Genomic DNA, 21876 nt, shown 5'->3' with positions numbered 1-21876 from the left:
ATGGTAGGTGCACCATGGCCTTGGTGACCTTGAGATTCACGCGGAATCCTCGGAACTTGACTTGGCTGGATGTTAGGCTGTAGCAAGCTGAACCAAAACAGGAGGGAGAGTTAACTGTGTTGAGCTAGTTTGCACCATAACTGCTGCCATTACCCTCATTTAGAGGAGAACCATGAGAATGCCAAAGGATTGGTGACAAAACAGTCGGTGGCTGGTTTCCATTCACTTCCATCTCCTGGGAACTATGGGCAGGCCAAGATGGTACCTGGGCACTGCTCTTCTGGACAGCTTCAACCCCATCAACATCTTCTGCCAGGTTAGTCAGGTCACATAAAGAAGCCTAAAGTTACCAGCAAGGAAAACAATCAGTTCAGAGGTTCTTCAAGGTAAAATCATCAGGCTTATATCAACAGTGAAATCACAAAATGAACATGCATTAGAAGTCATAAATCACCCTCTTGCAAGCTGTTTCAGTTTTTCATACCCTTCCTATTTTGTACAGAAACAGAAGATACACATGGACATCATCTTCCAAAGATAAATAAAACTCATTAGACCCCAAATCAGAGCCAGAACGGCAAATTCAGTGATGCCAGGAACTATAAACACCTAGCCAAAAAGTGATTGATTCTCAATATGGCTTTGGAGAAATACTCAGCAGAAATTCCAGTTAATCGTTACCTGACAACTTATTTTCCCTTTTAAAAGGAAATGCATTTCTGAATAAAAAACAGAAGTTGGGACATGCACTTTAATTACATGGCTACAATCTATGGCCAAAAAAGGCACTTGGAACACAATTATGGTCTCATCTAACCAGGTAAACACACACAGCTGTCACTCCACTTTCACTGGTCAAGGTAGAGGTGCTGATACCTGATTCTCCTGGTTAGCAGAGGATTCTCCAACTCGTGAGCCAACACTGCTGAATACAGATTGTGAACTGCCCTGCTGAACGTGCTGGAACCCCAGAGATGGGATCTGTGGGTATGGTGAGTGTACCCAGGTCTGCTGGCTTTGCTGGTTGAGGAACTGGGAGTGAGAATGGAGGTGCTGAGGCTGTGAACAATGTACATGGTACACCTGGCCCTGGCTGATATGGTACTGCTGGAAGTAAGATTGGCCAGGGCAGGACTGGTGAGACACCAGCCTCGTTGATCTGCAGAGACACCTCTGAGTACAGCAGGCAGTGTATTTTGATGACCTCTGGTGTTGACAGGATGTTGACATTAGGCTTGTACTGCTTGAGATAATAGGCATCTCTCCTGTAAAATCAAAATGAGAATCATGTTTATTATCACTGACATACAGTATGTCATGAAATCGGTTGGTTTGCAATAGCAACACAAAGCAATACAGAATTATAAAAACAATAAACTATTGCAAAAAGAGAGCAAAAGGTGCGGTAGAAATCTGATGGTGGAGTGGAAGAAGCTGTTCCTAAAACATTGAGATCAAGCTCAAGGACCTCCTCCTTGAAGGCAGCAATGAAAAGAGGGCCCTTAATGATGAATCTGCCTTCTTGAGGCATCACCTATTGAAGATATCCTCAAATGTGGCAGGCTAGTGCTGGCCAAGTTTATGATGCTCTGCAGCTTTTACAATCCCATGCACTGGCACCTCCAGCCACTGAATGCTCTTCACAGCGCAATCTTAGAAATTTGCTGACATCTTTGATGACAAACCAAATCTGAAAGAACTAACAACACATGGGGACTGGTTCTTTCCCTCTATAGAGCCAGTCAGCAAGTCACAGATTTCACCTGGGGCCAGAAAAATACCTCTTGCTTAAAGTAATTAGGATCCTCTACATTTCTGCACAACATATTCCCCAACAAAAACGGCAAGACTCCATGTTCTTCTTGGAATGAATCTCTCCCCCCTGCCACATTTAGAGTCATAGAACACCATAGCACAGAAAAAGGTACTTCAGCCCATCTAGTCTGTCCAAGCCATTGTTTTGCCTAATCCTGTCAACCTGCACGGGGACCATAGCTCATCAAACCCCTCCCATCCAGGTGCCTATCCAAATTTATTAAATTTTGAAATCGACTCCGCATCCTCCACCTACCCAGGGAGCTCATTCCACTCTCACTACCCTCTGAATGAACAAGTTCCCCCTCATATTTTTCTTATACATTTCACCCTTCACCTTTTACTCCTGACCTCTAGTTGTAGTCCCACACAACCTCAGTGGAAAAAGCCAGCTTGCATTTGCCCTATTTATAATTTTGTATATCTCTATCAAATCTCCACTTAACCTTCTACGTTCCAGGGAATAAAGTCCTAAGCTATTCAACACTTCCCCATAACTTAGGTGCTCAAGTCCCAGCAGCATCCTTCTAAATTATTTTCAATCTTATTTACATCTTTCCTGTAGGTAGATGACCAAAACTGGACACAATACTCCAAATTAGGTCTTGCATAATTTCAACATAGATAGAAAGATTCTTTATTAATCCCGAAGGAAATTATAGTGTCACAGCAGTATTACAAGTTCACAGATAATAAACATGAGAAGTAGAAAGAATGAAAAATAGTCTAACGGGGTGGGGGGGGGTGGGTGGCTGGCTGGGTCATCATTTCCCCGGCTATAGGTTGTGACGAGAGTACACAGAGATTAAGATGTTAGCTGTCCTGTGCTGGCACCAGTGGGATCAGCAGTTGGTCTGCCACCTGTCCTCAGGAGAAAGAGAGATAAGGAAAACAATGGAGCAGCATTTGGAGAAGTTAATGAAGGGACGGGAAAGTTTAACGGAAGGAGAGCTGTCAAGATCGGCTCCCCCTTTGAACCCTGAACTGTTTGAAGTGATGGACAGGCGATACCCCAGCAGGGGCATAAAAAGGGACAGGTTCGCTAAGGCAGGACACACACGACACCACGAGGTAACGAGACCCTGGAAGCGGTGCGCCTCCCACAAGTCAGTGGGAGTTTTGGAGGGCTGGTCGCGGGACCAAGCCATAGACGCACAGGGTGGAAAGGTACGATCGACGGGAACCTGGTGTGTGTCCACCCTTGCCCGGGTGCCAGGTTCACCGCAGAGAAACGATCGTATCTGGAAACGGAGGGGTCACAGTTGGTGACCTCAGAAGACATCATAAAGGGCTCGCCCGAAAGCTGACTGTGAAGAATATCGAAGGTCTGTGTGGAAGCCGTTTGAATATTCATTCGCTTTTGCTCTCTCTCTCCTTCCCCCCACTGTCCATCGCCACGGCAGGGATTACTGTGAACTGAACTGAACTCAGTTGAACTGAACTTTGCATCACTTTGAAACTGGTCATTTACCCCTAGACGACGATAGAGCTTGATTGATCCTGTTATCCTAATTCTGTGTACATGTGTGTTTATCATTGCTGAACTGTTGCATTTATTATCCTTTTGATTACAGTACTGTGTTGCTTATTTCTTTAATAAAACTTTCTTAGTTCAGTAATCCAGACTCCAACTGAGTGATCCATTTCTGCTGGTTTGGCAACCCAGTTACGGGGTACGTAACAAGGTTTACTCATTATAGAGCCTAATGGCCAAGGGTAAGAATGACCTCATTAAATGCTCTTTGGAGTAGCACAGTTGTCTTAGTCTATTACTAAAGTGCTCTTCTGTTCAGCCAAGGTGGCATTCAGAAGGTAAGAAATATTGTCCAGAACTGCCAGGGTCCTTTGCTCTACCACAGCCTCCAGTGTGTCCAGTATGACTCCTATAACAGAGCCAGCCTTTCTAATCCGTTTATTGAGCCTGCTGGCATCACTTGTGTTGATGCCTTGTCCCAGCACACCACCGCACAGAAGATTATATTGATGACAACAGACTGGTAGAACATGTGAAGGAGAGGCCTGCATACTCCAAAGGACCCTAGTCTCATCAGGAAGTAGAAGTGACCCTGGCCCTTCTTGTACACAGCCTTTGTGTTGGTACTCTACTTAAATCTGTCATCCAGGTGCACCCCCTGGTACTTGTAGGTCCTCACCACATCCGTGTCCTCACCATAAACAGTAACAGGAAGCAATGCAGGCCTAGTCTTCCGAAAGTCTGTCACCATCTCCTTTGTCTTACCAAGAGCATCCCAACTCCTATACTCGATATATTGATTTATGAAAGCCAATTTACGTGGCTAACGCTTTCTTTACGACACTCTCTATCAGTGATGCCACTTTCAAGGAATTATGGATCTGAAATGGCTAGCACGAGAGGGCACAGTTTTAAGGTGCTTGGAAGTAGGTACGGAGGAGATATCAGGGGCAAGTTTTTTTACGCAGAGAGTGGTGAGTGCGTGAAATGGGCTGCCAGCGACGGTGGTGGAGACGGATATGATATGGTCTTTTAAGAGACTCCTGGACAGGTATATGGAGCTCAGAAAAATAGAGGGCTATGGGTAACCCTAGGTAATTTCTCAGGTAAGGACATGTTCGGCACAGCTTTGTGGACCAAAGAGCCTGTATTGTGCTGTAGGTTTTCTATGTTTCTATCTGTATTCCCAAATCCTTCCGTTCTACCGCTCACTGTATAAGACCTACCATGGTTAGTTCTCCCAAAATGCAACAATTCACTCAACTGCATTAAATTCCATCTGCCATTTTTCAGCCCATTTTTCCAGCTGGTCGAGATTCTGCTGCAGGCTTTAATAGTCTTCTTTGTTGTCCACTACATCTCCAATCTTGGTGTTGCCCATGAATTTTCTGATCCAGCTAACCACATTACCATCCAGATCACTGACATAGATGCCAAACAACAATGGACCAGGCACCAATCCCTGTGACACACCACTTGTCACCGATCTCCATTCAGAGAGGCAACCATCTACACCACTCTCTGGCTTCTTCCATAAAGCTACTATCTAATCCAATTAACTACCTCATCTTGAATGCTAATATTGCATTTGCATTCCTCACCACTGACTCAACCTGCAAGTTAACCTTTAGGGATTTTTCCCAGAAACTCACGCCATAGCTGCTCTGCTGTCGTCCCTGCCAGCATCTCCTTCCAATTTACTTTGGCCAGCTCCTCTCTCATACCACTGTAATTTTCTTTACTCCGCTGAAATACTCTGTCAGACTTTACTTTCTCCCTATCAAATTTCAAGTTGAACTCAATCATACTGTGATCACTATCTCCTAAAGGTTCTTTAACCTTAAGGTCCCTAATCATCTCTGGTTCATTACATTAAACCTAATCCATTATAGCTGATTCCTTAGTAGACTCAACTGCTCTAAAAAGCCATCTCATAGGGATTCAACAAATTCACTCCCTTGAGATCCATTACCAACCTGATTTTCTCTAATCAACCTGCATGTTGAAATCTCCCATGACTATCATAACATTGCCCTTTTTACACACCTTTTCTATTCCCTGTTGTAATGTGTGGTCCAAATCCCAGCTACTGTTGGGAGGCCTGTTGAGAGGATGGGAGGATAATTGTCATGAGGGTCCTTTTACACTTGAAGTTTCTTAACTCAACCCACAAGGATACAACATCTTCCAATCCAATTTCGCAACATCTTTCTACTGAATTGATGCCATTTTTTTTTTACCAGCAGAGCAAAGCTACCTCCTCTGCCTATCTTCCTAACTCTCTGATACAACGTGTAACCTTGAACATTCAGCTCCCAACTACAACCATCATTCAGCCACGATTCAGTGATGGCCGCAACATCATACCTGACAATCTATAATAGCGCAACAAGATCATCCACCTTATTAATTATACTCCATGCATTGAGATATAACACTTCGAGTACTGTATTTGCTACCCTTTTTCATTCTGCATCCCTAATACACTGAAACTCACCCTGATGGCTATAGTTTTGTTTTATCATCTGCCTGCCCATCATCATTTAGTCTTTCTTCAGTTAGCTGAGATAGAGGTTACAATAAGGCAAATGCAGTCAGGAATAAGATCCCTTACATAATTAGTAATAACAAAGGGGGCAGTAAACTGGAGGGTAATTTTTGTGGCAGCAGACACTCCTTGTAGACATTTCCTGTGTCTATGGTGACATTGTGTGCAGCAAATACATATACGCAGCCTCTAAGGAACCAGATTACATAGTTGGTGCTGTAGCTGCAGAGCATGCATGACGCTGAGGTGTAATTGGATAGCACATTTTGTGAGGGGGTTAAACTGCAGATCAAAACTGCACCAACAGAAATGCAATGGCTAATAGAGGAAAGTCAGCAGTGCAGGGAAGCACTGTGGCCACCCAAATTCCAGCAGGAGCATCATTCTGAGAGATGTGGCCTCTCAGGGCAATGCAGCAAGATAGTAGTATGATAGGGGACTTTCTTTTGCCCTGATGCAACTCCAGGTGTCCTCCCTTCTGCGAGTGTTAATAATAAATAATGAAATAGTTCCAACCATCCTGAATGAGTGCAGGAATAGCAGAATACTTGGCTGAAGAAATGAGGAACTAGGGAGGGGAGGCTGATTTAGGACCTGCACAAATAGGAGAGCCTCCATTCAAAAACCTGCTAGCAGAAATGAACATTTGATGTTTTAGGATTGAGAACTTTCATCTGGATTGTGATAGGAAATAGAAGGCAAGAGGTAGTTGATGTATCAGCAGCGCAACAAAAAGGTACAAGACGGATGGCCCACTAAGAAGAGTGACAGGAAGGCGAATAGAAATACACTTGGAATCCAACAAGGGGCAAAAATAATAGAAGGAATAAACTGAGGGAAAACTATGAAGAGTTATAACCACAGACAATAAAAGTGCCTTTAAGAATATAAAAAGGGAGAAAGAAACCACGTAAAGAACAAATTGGGAAATTGATGTTGAGAAGAAAATGCAAAAGGATTTAAAGGTATTTTGCACCAGGATTTACAATAAAATTTATTATTAACACCCCATTATAGTAATGAATAATGCTAGAGAAGAATTCTCTTCTGCACCCTCTCCAAAGCCTCAACATCCTTCCTATAATGAGGTGACCAGAACCGTACACAATACTCTAGATGTGGCCCAACTAGTGTTTATTAAAGCTGCAACATAATTTCCTGACTTTTGAACTCAATGAAGGCAAACATGCCACATGCCTTCTTTACCACCCTATCAACCTGTGTAGACACTTGCAGGAAGTTATGAACTTGGGCCTCAAGATCCCTTTGTTCATAACATTGCTAAGGATCTTACCCTTAACAGTGTACTTACTGTCTTTTTGCATTTGACCTACCAAGATGAGGCACTTCATATCTGGCCAGGTTAAATACCATCTGCCATATCTCCCAACAGACCTGCAAATGATCTATATCCCAGTGTCCAATCACAAACAAGAGAGAAGCTGCAAATTCTGGAAAGCCAAACAACACACACAAAATGCTAGAGGAACTCAGCAAACCAGACAGCATCGATGAGAAAGAGTAAATAGTCAATGTTTTGGACCCGAGACCCTTCATCAGTCTTGATGAAGGGTCTAGGCTGAAATGTCAACTATTTGCTCTTTTCCACAGATGCTGTCTAGCCTGCTGAATTCCTCCAGCAGTGTGCGGTGTGTGTGGTATGTGTGTGTGGGTGTGTGTGTGTGTGTGTGTGGTGCGTGTGATACATGGTGTGCGTGTGTGTGGTGTGTGTGTGTATGTGGTGTGTGGTGTGTGTGGCGAGTGTGTGGTGTCTGTGGGGTGTGTGGTGGGTGTGTGTGGTATGTGTGTGTGTGTGTGTGTGTGTGTGTGTGTGTGTGTGGTGCATGTGTGTGGTGCGTGTGATACATGGTGTGCGTGTGATACATGGTGTGCGTGTGTGTGGTGTGTGTGTGTGTGTGTGTGTGTATGTGGTGTGTGTGGTGAGTGTGTGGTGTCTGTGGGGTGTGTGGTGTGTGTGTCTGGTGTGTGTGTGCGTGTGTGTGTGTGTGTGTGGTTGTGGGTGTCGGGGTGTGGGTGTGTGTGTGTGTGGTTGTGGGTGTCGGGGTGTGGGTGTGTGTGGTTGTGGGTGTCGGGGTGTGGCTGTGTGTGTGTGTGGTTGTGTGTCTGTGGGTGTGTGTGTGGTGTGTCTGTGTATGGTGTGTGTGTGTGTGTGTGTGTGTGTGTGTGTGTGGTCTTTGGTGTGCGTGTGGTGTGTGCCATGTGTGTGGCGCATGGTGTGTGTGTAGCGTCTGTCTGGTGTGTGTGTGTGTGTGTGTGTGTGTGGTTTGTGTGGTGTGTGTGCTGTGTGTAGTGTGTGTGAGTGGTGTGTGAGTGGTGTGTGGTGTCTGGTGTGTATGATGTGTGTGTGGTGTGTGTGTGGTATGTGTGGTGTGGTGTGGGTGTGGTGGGTGTGCGTGGTGTGTGTGTGTGTCTGTGGTGTGTGTGGAGTGTGTGTGTAGTGTGTGTGGTAGTGGGTGGTGTAAGTGTGGTGTGTGAGTGGTGTGTGTGGTGTGTGTGGGTGGTGTGTGTGGTGAGTGAGTGGTGTGTCTGGTGTGTGTGTGGGTGCATGTGTGTGTGGGGTGTGGCTGTGTGTGTCTGTGTGTGCGCTGTGTGGTGTGGCTGTGTGTGTATTTGCTGTATCTGTGTATGTGTGTGTTGTGTGTGGTGTGTGTGTGTGTGTGGTGTCTGGTGTGTATGATGTGTGTGTGGTATGTGTGGTATGGTGTGGGTGTGGTGGGTGTGGTGGGTGTGTGTGTGGTGTGTGTGTGTAGTGTGTGTGTGGTGTGTGTGTGATGTGTGTGTTTGGCGTGTGGTGTGTGTGACGTGTGGTGTGTGTGTGGTGTGTGTGCTGTGTGTGTGCGTGGTGTGTGGTGTGTGTTTGGTGTCTGGTGTGTATGATGTGTGTGTGGTGTGTATGTTTGGTATGTGTGGTGTGGTATGTGTGGTGTGTGTGTGTGTGTGTGTGTGTGGTGTGTGTGTGTGGTGTGTGTGTGTAGTGTGTGTGTGGTGTGTGTGAGATGTGTGTGTGTGGCGTGTGGTGTGTGTGTGACATGTGGTGTGTGTGTGGTGTGTGTGAGTGGTTTGTGTGGTGTGTATGATATGTGTGTGGTGTGTGTGTGTGTGTGTGTGTGTGTCTGTGGTGTGTGTGGAGTGTGTGTGTAGTGTGTGTGGTAGTGGGTGGTGTAAGTGTGGTGTGTGAGTGGTGTGTGTGGTGTGTGTGGGTGGGTGGTGTGTGTGGTGAGTGAGTGGTGTGTCTGGTGTGTGTGTGGGTGCATGTGTGTGTGGGGTGTGGCTGTGTGTGTCTGTGTGTGCGCTGTGTGGTGTGTGTGTGTGTGTGTGTGTGTGTGGTGTGGCTGTGTGTGTATTTGCTGTATCTGTGTATGTGTGTGTTGTGTGTGGTGTGTGTGTGTGTGTGTGTGTGGTGTCTGGTGTGTATGATGTGTGTGTGGTATGTGTGGTATGGTGTGGGTGTGGTGGGTGTGTGTGTGTGGTGTGTGTGTGTAGTGTGTGTGTGGTGTGTGTGTGATGTGTGTGTTTGGCGTGTGGTGTGTGTGACGTGTGGTGTGTGTGTGGTGTGTGTGCTGTGTGTGTGCGTGGTGTGTGTTTGGTGTCTGGTGTGTATGATGTGTGTGTGGTGTGTATGTTTGGTATGTGTGGTGTGGTATGTGTGGTATGTGTGGTGTGGTGTGTGTGTGTGTGTGGTGTGTGTGTGTAGTGTGTGTGTGGTGTGTGTGAGATGTGTGTGTGTGGCGTGTGGTGTGTGTGTGACATGTGGTGTGTGTGTGGTGTGTGTGAGTGGTTTGTGTGTGGTGTGTATGATATGTGTGTGGTGTGTGGTGTGTGTGTGGTATGTGTGGTGTGTGTGTTAGGTGTAGTGTGTGTGTTAGGTGCGGTGTGTGTGTGTAGTGTGTGTGGTAGTGGGTGGTGTGAGTGTAGTGTGTGTGTGGTGTGTGTGAGATGTGTGTGTTTGGCATGCGGTGTGTGGCGTGTGGTGTGTGTGTGACATGTGTGTGTGTGGTGTGTGTGAGTGCTTTGTGTGTGGTGTGTATGATGTGTGTGTGGTGTGTGGTGTGTGTGTTAGGTGTGGTGTGTGTGTTAGGTGTGGTGTGTGTGTGTCTGTGGTGTGTGTGTGTTGTGTGTGTGTAGTGTGTGTGGTAGTGGGTGGTGTGAGTGTGGTGTGTGTGGTGTGTGAGTGGTGTGTGTGGGTGGTGTGTGTGGTGTGTCTGGTTTGTGTGTGTGGGTGCATGTGTGGGTGTGGCTGTGTGTGTGTGTGTATGTGGGGTGTGGCTGTGTGTGTGTGTGTGTGTGTGTGTGTGTATGTGGTGTGTAGTGTGGTGTGTGGTGTGTGGTGTGTGTGGTGTGTGTGTGTGTATGTGGTGTGTGGTGTGTGTGGTGTGTGTGGTGTGTGTGGTGTGTGTGGTGAGTGTGGTGAGTGTGCGGTGTGTGTGTGTGTGTGGTTGTGGGTGTCGGGGTGTGGATGTGTGAGTGGGGTGTGTGTGTGTGTGCGCGTGCGCACGCTGTCTGGGTGTGGTGTGTGGTGTGTGGTGTGGTGTGTTGTGTGTGTGTGGTGTGTGTGGGGTGTGTGTGTGTGTGTGTGTGTGTGTGTGTGTTTGTGTGGTGTGTGTGAGCGGTGTGTGTGTGTGTGTGCGTAGTGTGTCTGGTAGTGGGTGGTGTAAATGTGGTGTGTGTGGTGTGTGTGGGTGGTGTGTGTGGTGAGTGTGTGGTGTGTCTGGTGTGTGTGTGTGGGTGCGTGTGTGGGTGCGTGTGTGTGTGTGTGTAGTGTGTGTGTGTGTGTAGTGTGTGTGGTAGTGGGTGGTGTGAGTGTGGTGTGTGTGGTGTGTGAGTGGTGTGTGGTGTGTGTGGGTGGTGTGTGTGGTGTGTGTGGGTGGTGTGTGTGGTGAGTGTGTGGTGTGTCTGGTGTGCGTGTGTGGGTGCATGTGTGTGTGTGTGGGGTGTGGCTGTGTGCGCTGTGTGTGCGCGCTGTGTGTGTGTGTGTGTGTATGTATGTGTGGTATGTGGTGTCTATGTGCGGTGTGTGGTGTCTGTGCGGTGTGTGGTGTCTATGTGCGGTGTGTGGTGTCTGTGTGTGGTCTGTGGTGTGGTGTGTGTGGTGTGTGTGGGTGGTGTGTGTGGTGAGTGTGTGGTGTGTGTGGGGTGTGGCTGTGTGTGTGTGTATGTATGTGTGGTATGTGGTGTCTATGTGCGGTGTGTGGTGTCTGTGTGTGGTCTGTGGTCTGTGGTGTGGTGTGTGTGGTGTGTGTGGGTGGTGTGTGTGGTGAGTGTGGGTGGTGTGTGTGGTGAGTGTGTGGTGTGTGTGGGGTGTGGCTGTGTGTGTGTGTGTGTGTGTGTGCGCTGTGTGTGTGTGTATGTATGTGTGGTATGTGGTGTCTATGTGCGGTGTGTGGTGTCTGTGTGTGGTCTGTGGTCTGTGGTGTGGTGTGTGTGGTGTGTGTGGGTGGTGTGTGTGGTGAGTGGGGTGTTTGTGGTGTGTGTGTCTGGTGTGTGTGTGGGTGTGTGTGTGGGGTGTGGTTGTGTGTGTGGGTGTGTGCTGTGTGTGTGTGGGGTGTGGCTGTGTGCGCTGTGTGTGTGTGCGCGCTGTGTGTGTGTGTGTGTGTGTGTGTGTGTGTATGTATGTGCGGTGTGTGGTGTCTATGTGCGGTGTGTGGTGTCTGTGTGTGGTCTGTGGTGTGGTGTGTGTGGTGAGTGTGTGGTGTGTGTGGGGTGTGGCTGTGTGTGTGTGTATGTATGTGTGGTATGTGGTGTCTATGTGCGGTGTGTGGTGTCTATGTGCGGTGTGTGGTGTCTGTGTGTGGTCTGTGGTGTGGTGTGTGTGGTGTGTGTGGGTGGTGTGTGTGGTGAGTGTGTGGTGTGTGTGGTGAGTGTGTGGTGTGTGTGGCTGTGTGTGTGTGTGTGTGGCTGTGTGTGTGTGTGTGTGTGTGTGTGTGTGCGCTGTGTGTGTGTGTATGTATGTGTGGTATGTGGTGTCTATGTGCGGTGTGTGGTGTCTGTGTGTGGTCTGTGGTCTGTGGTGTGGTGTGTGTGGTGTGTGTGGGTGGTGTGTGTGGTGAGTGGGGTGTTTGTGGTGTGTGTGTCTGGTGTGTGTGTGGGTGTGTGTCTGGGGTGTGGCTGTGTGTGTGGGTGTGTGCTGTGTGTGTGTGTGTCTGTGGTGTGTGTGGTGTGTGTATGTAGTGTGTAAATAGTCAATGTTTCGGACTGAGACCCGAGACCCTTCATCCGTCTTGATGAAGGGTCTCAGCTGAAATGTCAACTATTTGCTCTTTTCCACAGATGCTGCCTAGCCTGTGTTTGGTGTGTGTGTGTGTGTGTGTGTGTGTGTGTGTGTGTGTGTGTGTGTGTGTGTGTGTGTGTTGCTATGCCACATTGTATTCTTTGCCAGTCTACTGTGCTATTCACAACACCACAAAACTTTATATCCTCTACAAATATGCTAACACATCCAACTAAATTTTCATCCAGGTAATTTATATACATCACAAACAGAATAGGTCCTACCACAGATCCCTGCAGGATTTCACTAATCACAGACCTCCAGCTAGAATAAGTCCCTTTGACTGCTACCATCTGTCTTCTATGGGCAAACCAGTTCTGAATCTAAACAGTCCATTCACCATGGATCCCATGCATCCTAGCCTCCTAGATGAGCATCCAATGAGTGACCTTATCACACATCTTACAAAATTCCATGTAGAGAACATCCAGAGCTCTACCTTCATCAATTACCCTTGTCACAAAACTCAATCAACATAGTAAAACACAACTTGCCCCACATAAAATCGAACTAGCTCTCCCTAATTAGGCCATAGCCTTCCAAATGCTCATAAATCCAATTACTAAGAATTTTCTCCAGTCCTTCGCGATATCACCTGTGCAGTTGGGGGACATGAAGATGTTGGTCAAGGCCCTAGCAACCCTCTTCTTTTGCCTCTCTTAATAACCTGCGGTATATCCCATTGGTCCCTGGGGACATCCACCTTACTGCTGTTTAAGAGACACACTATCTCCTCCTTCACCTTGATATGTCATAGCTCCACACTGATCTTGTTAAATTCTTCATTCATCTCCCTGATGTAAAGTATTTATTAAGGACCTCACCCTCATCCTCTGCACCCAAGCAGTTGTCCCCCTTTTATCCTTGAGTGGTCCTACAGGTTGAGTGCTTTCCTCTAGATGTTCTTCTTTCCTCCCACATCTCAAAGATTTGTGGATTAGTAGATTAAGTGACCGTAAATTATACCTGGAGTGTATGTGAATGGAAGAATCTTAAGGAAGTTGACAAGAACATAGGAAAAATATAAAATGGGGTTAATGTTGGAAAAATATAAAATGGGGTTAAATTGTAAATGTTGGCTAATAGTATGACTCAGTGGGCTAGTTAGCCAAACATCTATTGGATAAATCATTTCAGTTTGGAAAACTGTCAGCTCATAGGGTATCCATGACGTCCTATTACTTATTATCCTCTATAATCTACAGCTCCAAAAAACAATCTCAAATACGCTCTATAAATTATTGTTCTTTCCACTGTGATTACATGAAGAATAAACTCTCCCATTATTATAGCACTGCTCTTTTTACTCATAAGTTACATAGAGGCAGCATGGAAACTGTCCACAATATCTGCACCAAACACAAACAGAAATATACTGAAAGGGGAAAGTGTCTAGTTGCTGGAATTTTGATGGTGGAAGATTCAAAGGAGAAATCCATTCAACAAACTTTCTTACTGAATGGAAAACATGAACCACAGCAATTCTAATCTTGCTCTGTCCCAGACATAGGGGTGCAGAAATTGGATGGCATGTTGTCCAGGGCCCGTATTCCATCATACAAGGGAAGCTGTGGTTCAGGAAGAAATAGGATATTTCAAAGACATTGGTCCAATGTGATCTCCTCTATGCTGGAGAATCCTAACGTGAAGTGGGTGACTGCTTTGTGGAGCTCCTGAACACTGTCAGCTGCTGCCACTTTAACTCTCCATCCCATTTGCCCTCACCTCCTGCAAAGTTACAGCTCGGCCTAATGTAGGCATATGCAACACCTCACCTGCAACAAATAATACTGTATTAAAGTGCTCAAGATTTAATATAAACACACTCCCTTTTGTCCCACCCTTCCCTCAACCATCTCATCTGCAGCTGAAAATTAACTTGCTTTCTCTTCTTCGGTCCTAGTGAATGGTCTCAGATTTGAAGCTTTATTGTTTCTCTTTCCACAAATGCTGCCTGTCCTCCAGAGAGTTTCATGCATTTTCTGTTTTATTTTATACTAACTGTTTAGTGGATATTTTCTGTTGTAAGGGAGTCCAAACAAGGGAGCATGGTCTCAAAATAAAGCAGTGTCCAAATTCATACCGTGAAGAAGAATTTCCCATCTCAAAGGAATTGGAAGTTGCTGCAATGCCTTGCCTTGGAAGCAGAGTCCTTAAGGGTCAGCTATATTGTATACAGTACATATCTAATCAAGAAAGCTTTAGGACAAAATCTTGTCCAGGTTTATAGGGCAAAATCTCTGAATATTCTTAGAAGGGAGGACATGAGTGAGGGGATCTGATCAGCCAACACCTTATGAAATGGTGCAGAAGTCAGGAGGACTTACAACTTTACATTATTTTTCAAACTTAATGGCAGCTGTAGGTGACTCCAGGGGCCAGGGCAATAGTGGAACTGATGTTTTTTGATATTCATTAATAGCATACATGAGTGTGCACTATTACTATTTCCAAATCTGCAAAGCAGCATTTCCAAATCTGTGGATGGTACAAATGGAGTTTAGAAAAACAGGATGTGAGAGTTAATTTTGAACAAAAGATGCAAAAGGATAAGGATTTTTTTGTTTTCTAAAATTTATTGAATTCACTGAGCATGCACGAGTAGAATCAGAATCAACGGTTTCAAATGGAAATTGGTTGCACACTTCATAGAAAATAAAATGCAAGGCATATTATTTAAACAATATGACAGGGTGGGGGGGTGGGGAATGATATAGACTAAATTGCTCTTCTGAGAGCCGGTGCAGACTTTAGACTCACAGAATACTACAGCACAGAAACAGACCCTCTAGCTCAGCTAATCCAAGCTGACCAGATCTTCTGGCTAGTGTTATCTACTTGCGCCAAGACAATATCCCTTCCATCTATGTTCCTATCTAAATTTTTCTTAAATTTTATAATTGAATGCATTTACCACTTCTGCTGGCAGCTCATTCCACACTCACACCACCCTCTCAGTGAACAAGTTCCTCCTCAGATTTACTTTAAATATTTCTGGTAAATTTTCTTATCACTCTTTTAAGCTCATTGATATCTTTCCTGTAGGTATGTGACCAGAACTGCACACAATACTTCAAATTTGGCTTCACAAATGTCTCACACAACTTCAACATAACATTCCAACTTGTGTACTCAAATCCCTGATTTATGAAGACTAATGTGCCAAATGCTCTCTTTATGATCCTATCTACCTGTGAATCCACTTTCCAGGAATTATGGATCTGTATTTCCAGGTCTCTTTATTCTACCACATACCTCAGCTCTCTATCATTCACTACATAAATCTTACCTTGGTTTATCCTGTCAAAGATTCAAGATTCATGATTGTTTAATGTCAGTTGTACCATGCAAATGTAAAGGAAAATTATCAGTACAGATCCAAAGCAGCATATAGACTAGGGTAAAGAACATGATAATAAAAAAACACAATATATATGAATACATAAGATAGCTTATATACATACTTCGAAAATACATATAAAAAGTGACACCAGGTATAGGAGTATCTGCACATACAGTGACTCTTACAGCAAATGATAAAGTAGTACTAGGGGTTGTGGTGGGGTGGGTTAGTGGGTGGAGGTGTTGATCAGCCTTACTGCTTGGGGAAACAAAAGTTTTGTGGTCTTGCTGTAGATGCAAAGAAGCCTCCTTCCTGATGGAAATGAGACAAATGGGGTGGTCAGATCGTTCATGATAGTGCTGGCTTTTCTCTGGCACTTTTCTGTATTTACGTCTTTGATGTAAGTAGGTTGGTGTTGGTGATGTGTTTTGCAGTTTTGACTACTTGCTGGAAAGTATTCCTGTCCACCACAGTGCATTTCTGTACCATGCAGTGCAACACCACATTCAAATTCTATCTGACATTTTTCAGTCTGTCTTCCCAGCTGGTCAAGCTTTGATAGCCTTTCTCACTGTTCACTATGCCTCCCCTGATGTCATTCACAAAACTGAAGGGCATTTTTGTGTAGTAACAACTCTGGAGACTGTATTACTTTGATTGATTGATCGAGATACAGCACGGAATAAGACTTCCGGTCCTTCAAGCAATGCTGCCCAGCAATCTCACCATTTAATCCTATCCCAATCACGGAAAAATTTATAATGACCAATTAGCCTACCAACTACTACATGATAGGAAACCAGAGCACCCGGAGGAAACCCACGCGGTCACAGGGAGAACGTACAAACTCCTGAACCAGGATTAGAATAAGTATGGTAATGGCATAGGATATAAAACAAAGGTGTATAGGTAGAAAGATGATACGCTACCCAATGTCCTGTGGGAAGCTGCTGAGCTGATGATGGATGTACAAGCAGCTGTGGTACTGAAGGATGCAGATGGTAAGCTCAGCGCACCGATGCTGACTGGCAATGATATTGCCGATGATGAACAAGCAGGCAATCTTGGCTGTACAACTTCAGGACTACTGAGGGAGTCATCAAGAGGTTGATCACCCTGTACAGTCAGCGGATCTGCCATAGAAATCAGAAACAAAGGGAAGGGTGAAGCAGCACAAAGGAACACTTGATCATTTATTTTTAAATCATATTTTTAGAAATGAATTATGAACCACATCCAAAAATGAAGGAATAAACTAAACCACCCCGCTAAGAATGACCAAAAGTTTGAAAAGTTTCCTCGGCAATAAATCTCATCTCAGTTACATGAGATTTATTGCCGAGGAAATTATGACTCCGCCAATATTAAAATGTGGAAACTACAACTGGTAGCAGCACAAGAGTTAAACACTGAATCAGTAAGACAGAGATAAACTTGGTTAGTAAAATTTGAACAAATTGAAGAGTGAAAATCACACACCTATCATATCAGCACAAAAATGGACATTCTGTGCCTTTGTCATTTTTTTACTGGCTCTTCCAAATGTTGTTCAACATGGAGGTGTACAAATATCGTTCAAAGGGAGAAAATTTGTCATCCTGACTGGTCTAGTCAAGCCATTGAGATATAAAATAACCACATTAAAAGGAAGAAAAATGTGAAAGTCTATGGAGCACTTGGGCAAAATCTTTCCAATCAATTCTTATCAAGCTCTTTTTTTGCAATCGCCTGATGCCTAAATAGGGAAAGCAGTCCCCCAGATCAGTCTATCAATATCCTGATGTAGTTGTCTTCAGATTCACACTCAACAGGTCACCTTCTTCCCTGATATGGATCTCTGATTTAAGATGGCACTGGTGAAGTACAGCAACAACTTGCTGGCAGCAAAATCTATTGACTACTTTAATCAAATTTTTTCCTTGAAAACAATCACTGCAATCAATAGCTTATAACTTTCCTTTCAGCGTTGAGATTTTGAACCGTCTCGATGACCTGACATTTTTGCAATATAAACTGAAGTGTTAAATGTACAGGTCCCACATGGTGTGGTGTGTATGGGCCAAATCAAAGCCTGGGCCAAAGTACGGGCCAAAGCAGAGCCCGGGCCCAAGAGCAGGGGATGAGCCGAAATTTGGCTGCTGGAGCAACCTTGGGAGGCAATCCAAAACAGCAGATCCAAGGCGACGCACAGACGAGGAGGTGGGGCCAGGTCCGAGAGCCAAGGCCAATTTGGAAAGGTAAGGTATGGACTGAGTCAAGGTGGTGGATCAAAGCAGCAGGGTCCAGGTCCAACAGCAAGGGTTGACCAACTTGACAAATCTCAAGGCTGTATATAGTATACATTGACAATAACTGTACTTTGAAGGTTTCAAGATTGCACTCATAACTCAGTAAGATTCATGGTAATTATGGAAAGGGATAAGGATGGTTCAGGTATGAAGGTTCTGAACTAGAGGAAACCAATTTGAACATCACAAGGCAGGCTAAGAGCAACTACTTCTGAATAAATCTATGGCCAACAAGTGAGACCCTTTTAAAAATAAAATAGTGAATTAAAGGTGAACATGTTCCGACAACCATAAAAGGCACGAACAGCAAATCCAAGAATCCTAGATGACAAGATACGTTGAGAGTTTGATTATATGAAAGGGAAAGAGTACAGAAATTTGGGAAGGTCATTCAAGGGAAGTGCTTAAAGAAATTAAGAGGGCAAAGAGGGACCATGTAATATCACTGAAAGTAAATGACAAGACATTAGTTAGTTATTGCCTATTAAGCCATTGGTGTTTAGGGCAGCAATGAAGGTCCTCCATCTCTGTCTGTCCTTGGCCATCTTCTCTATTGTGCCCCAGGTGTGGTTCAGGGTCTTTATTTCTGCCTTTACAATATGGTGCCAAGTTGCCTTTGTTCTTCCACATTTCCTCCACCCTTCAGGAATCTTAATGACTTTTCTTCTCATCACGTGCCCAATCATCTCCAACGTTTCCTCAAGATAGTTGTGACCATGTCCTTTTGGTGACACTGAAAGATTAGGGTGTGGTTGGAGATCTTTCTTTGCCAGAAAATATGGAGGATGTTCCAGAGGCTCACGGTGTGGAATGACAACAGCTTGACAAGGTCATTCTCTGTCATGTGCCAGCATTCTGACCCGTACAAGAGATTAAACAAAACACAACTCTGGTACAGCTTCACTTTGGTGTGGATGCTATAGTTGGTTAATTCCAAAATGTTACCTGAGGACTTTTCTAGCTTTGCGGAATCTGCACTGGATATCATCCTTGGTCCCACGATCCTGCCAAATGATGCTGCCCAGGTGAGTAATTCTGTCTGTCAGGGTAAGGTGATACCATATGCCTTGACGGGAGGTGGAGACTGTACATTGAGGATCATGGTCTCAGTCCTTCTCTGGCTGATTCTGAGTCCAACTTGTCCACCAAAGGTACACGGTGGCTGAGCTTTCTCTTGTATGTGATAGCATGTGCTCCTGGTAAGTATGTGATAGTAATGCGAGATCATCTGCAAAGTCAAGGTCTTCTAAGGTAGGGAACAGTGTCCACCTAATGCCTCTCTGCTTATCTCTCACTGTTTGCCTCATAACTCAGGCAATCACCAGGTTAAATAGCATCACCAACATCACACAGCCTTGCCTGATTCCCGTCTTGACTTCAAAGCTCAAATTGTAGTCACCAACTGTGCTGGTGAAATTAGTATAGAAACCCTGGATAAGCTGGACAATTTTGGAAGGGATTCTGCATGATCTGAGAACTCACTAGAGGCTCTCTCTGTGGATGCTATCAAAAGCTTTTTCAAAGTCCATGAAATTCACATACAGTTGTCTCTGCCACCCTGTGCACAGTTCTATGACGTTATGCAGTGTGAAGATCTGGTCAACACAACCTCTGAAGCCAGCTTGATCTTTCCTCAAATATGTATCGAAAGCATCTGGAATCTGTTGGACAATGAATGTGGTGAGATTCTTGCTGGACACTGACAGAAGTGTGATGCTACGACAGTTGTTGCAATCACTTAGTGCTCCTTCCTTGGGAATCTTAACAATAACTCCCTTAGTCCAGTTTTTGGGTACTTGTACTCAGTCCCAGATTATAGTAAAGAGTGGTCACAGAATGGCTGTTGCAACTTCTGGTTCAGCTTTGAACAGTTCAACGTTGAAACTGTCATGTCCTGGAGCTTTGCTGTTCTTTAATCTCTTCTTTCTTGGGTGGATCTGTGTTGATGTCAAGGTTCTCTGCTGCCAGATTCCTCATTTGGTGGAGGTCTATTCAGTAATTCCCTGAACTACTCCATTCGTCGTGCTTCTTACTCTTTCCTGGTTGTTAAAAGCAGACTGCTCTCAACTCTCTCAGGACCACTGGATCTGCCCGCAACTTCCCACATACTAATCGAGAAATCTTGTATATATTTTCCTGATCATCTCGATAAGTTACTACTTTGGCCTCCTCTGCAAGATCTTCCATGTAGACTCTTACAAGTCTCCTCACCTTCTTGTTAGCTTCAGTACATACTAGTTGAAGTTTCTCCTTACTTGTGTTGACTTTGCATCTAACATTTTTTTCTTAATTTTCCATCTTTCTTACAAGGCTTATATGTTTTCTGCTGTATCCATTCTTTGTTCTTCTTTCCAGCCCTGTAACTTAGGCAAGTCTCACTGTTCTCCTTGAAGACTGAAGCCATCCGTTTCCGCATTCTGGTGATTCTCTCCACATTGTCAAGGACTTGCAAGGCCTGGAATGGGTTCTTAAACTGAATGGTGAAGGCAGATCTCACACTGATTTTCAACATCAAAACTTCTTTGTTCATGTGTTCTACTCTCAGTATTTCTCAACTTGAGTTTCATCAATGCTACAAGCTCCTCTTTTCACCTTTACATATCACAAGGATCATCTCCACGTACCATTGGTCTTTAAATCTGGTTCTTGTCATGTGCATTGGGTGAGCACCATTTCAGCTTGTGGAGTTCACTGTATGGAAAGAGAGTCCCTCCTATGAATAGATTGCACAGAATTTCAACAGACTTTTACCATTGTCATTCATCATTCCACATTCATGCGAGGCCATGACCTAAGTGAAATGTGAGTTGTTATTTCCTGTTCTGGTGTAGATCTCCCATGACAATAATTATGTCATGGCGTAGTGCTAACTCTACCTTCAATTGCAGCTGTTCGCATCAAACATATTTTCCTTCAATGTCATTATCGTTAGTTGGAGCATAGCACTAGTTCATAGTCATGTTCACTTGCTTCTCTTTTTCAGCCTCTCATCAGCCTACTGTTCATTGGTTTCCACTCCACCCTGCACTTCTCAATGCTTTTTTTTTCAAAATTAAAGCTACATCATGGTGCTGACCATCTTCCCTTTCTGAGCATAAAACTGTTTCACCAGTTGCTGCCTTTAGTTTACCAGACACTGTCCATTTCTTTCACTGATGCCCAGTATACGCACATTGCAACGACGCATTCCTGCAGTCATGTGCACTAGCTTGTCAGTGTTGCACTTGGTTCATACATTCCAAAATCCAATTTTAGTCTTGACCTTGGTGGTGTTCAGGGCTTCCTTTATCATGGCCAGTGGCTTTCTCTCAGCTACTGTCAGTCATGCAAATCCCGGGTGGAGACTCAGGAATACCGTCACATAGATATAGGATTCTTCATTGTTGTTTCCAGTAAAATTTTATTTGACCTGAGATTAATCTTCGTACCTGAAGGACCATGGACTACCCTTAGTCTGGCCTCTACCCTTTTATTCTGTTTGGCATGAGTGACCCTACCAAGAGTCAAAGCACAAGGCCCTGACTCTAGCCAACATACCTCTCTGGCTCACTGCAGCATGCAAGCCTCCAAACCCTATGGCAAGGTTGTGGTCCTCTTGGAGGACAGGAAGTAGATGAGGTCTTAAATTAATACACTTTCAGAAGTCACTAAAAAGAAAGAAGTGGAAGCTGCATGTTTTGGGAAGTCAAATGATGAAACCTACAAGATGGTACTAGATGTCAGTGAACAGAAAGCAGAACAAATCCTCAAAGCTTAATTGAGATCAATCCCTCACTGCTGTGGTAGTAATAGTAGAGATATCATGGCCCAACAGAGCTTTTTGAAGTAATACACACAAAATGCTGGAGGAACTCAGCAAGCCAGGCAGCATCTATGGAAAAGCATAAACAGTCGACAATTTGGGCAAAGACCCTTCAGCCTGATGAAGGTTGAGTAAGGTGGTGGTGACGGTTGAAGGCTGTTTTTCAAATTGGAGGCTTCTGTGCCTTAGCAGTAAGTGCTGGGCCCGTTGTAAAGGTAATCTAGATTAACAAATTGGATAAGACTGTACATGGTCAGTAAATTGCAGATTACACTAAAATATTTGATATAAGGATATAAAGTTTATAAATCTTAAGT

At 44.6% G+C, this 21876-nt stretch overlaps 1 protein-coding gene across 9 annotated transcripts in view; it reads right to left on the bottom strand.

Annotated features, from left to right (window-relative positions):
- Window positions 1–21876, bottom strand: part of LOC140188328 (E3 ubiquitin-protein ligase arkadia-C-like) — a 172318-nt gene that overhangs the window by 76787 nt on the left and 73655 nt on the right. For all 9 annotated transcript variants that reach the window (XM_072244476.1, XM_072244471.1, XM_072244469.1 and 6 more), the window contains 3 exons: window positions 16399–16602; window positions 877–1265; window positions 154–340 (listed from right to left, as the gene is read on the bottom strand). In XM_072244476.1, coding sequence (XP_072100577.1) covers window positions 154–340; window positions 877–1265; window positions 16399–16602 — 780 coding nt within the window. The remainder of the gene's footprint in view (window positions 1–153; window positions 341–876; window positions 1266–16398; window positions 16603–21876) is intronic.

Source organism: Mobula birostris, chromosome 26 (genome assembly GCF_030028105.1).
Source record: "Mobula birostris isolate sMobBir1 chromosome 26, sMobBir1.hap1, whole genome shotgun sequence".
Taxonomy (NCBI): domain Eukaryota; kingdom Metazoa; phylum Chordata; class Chondrichthyes; order Myliobatiformes; family Myliobatidae; genus Mobula; species Mobula birostris.
Note: the sequence above shows the minus strand (reverse complement) of the source record. Positions and strands in the feature narration are given on the sequence as shown.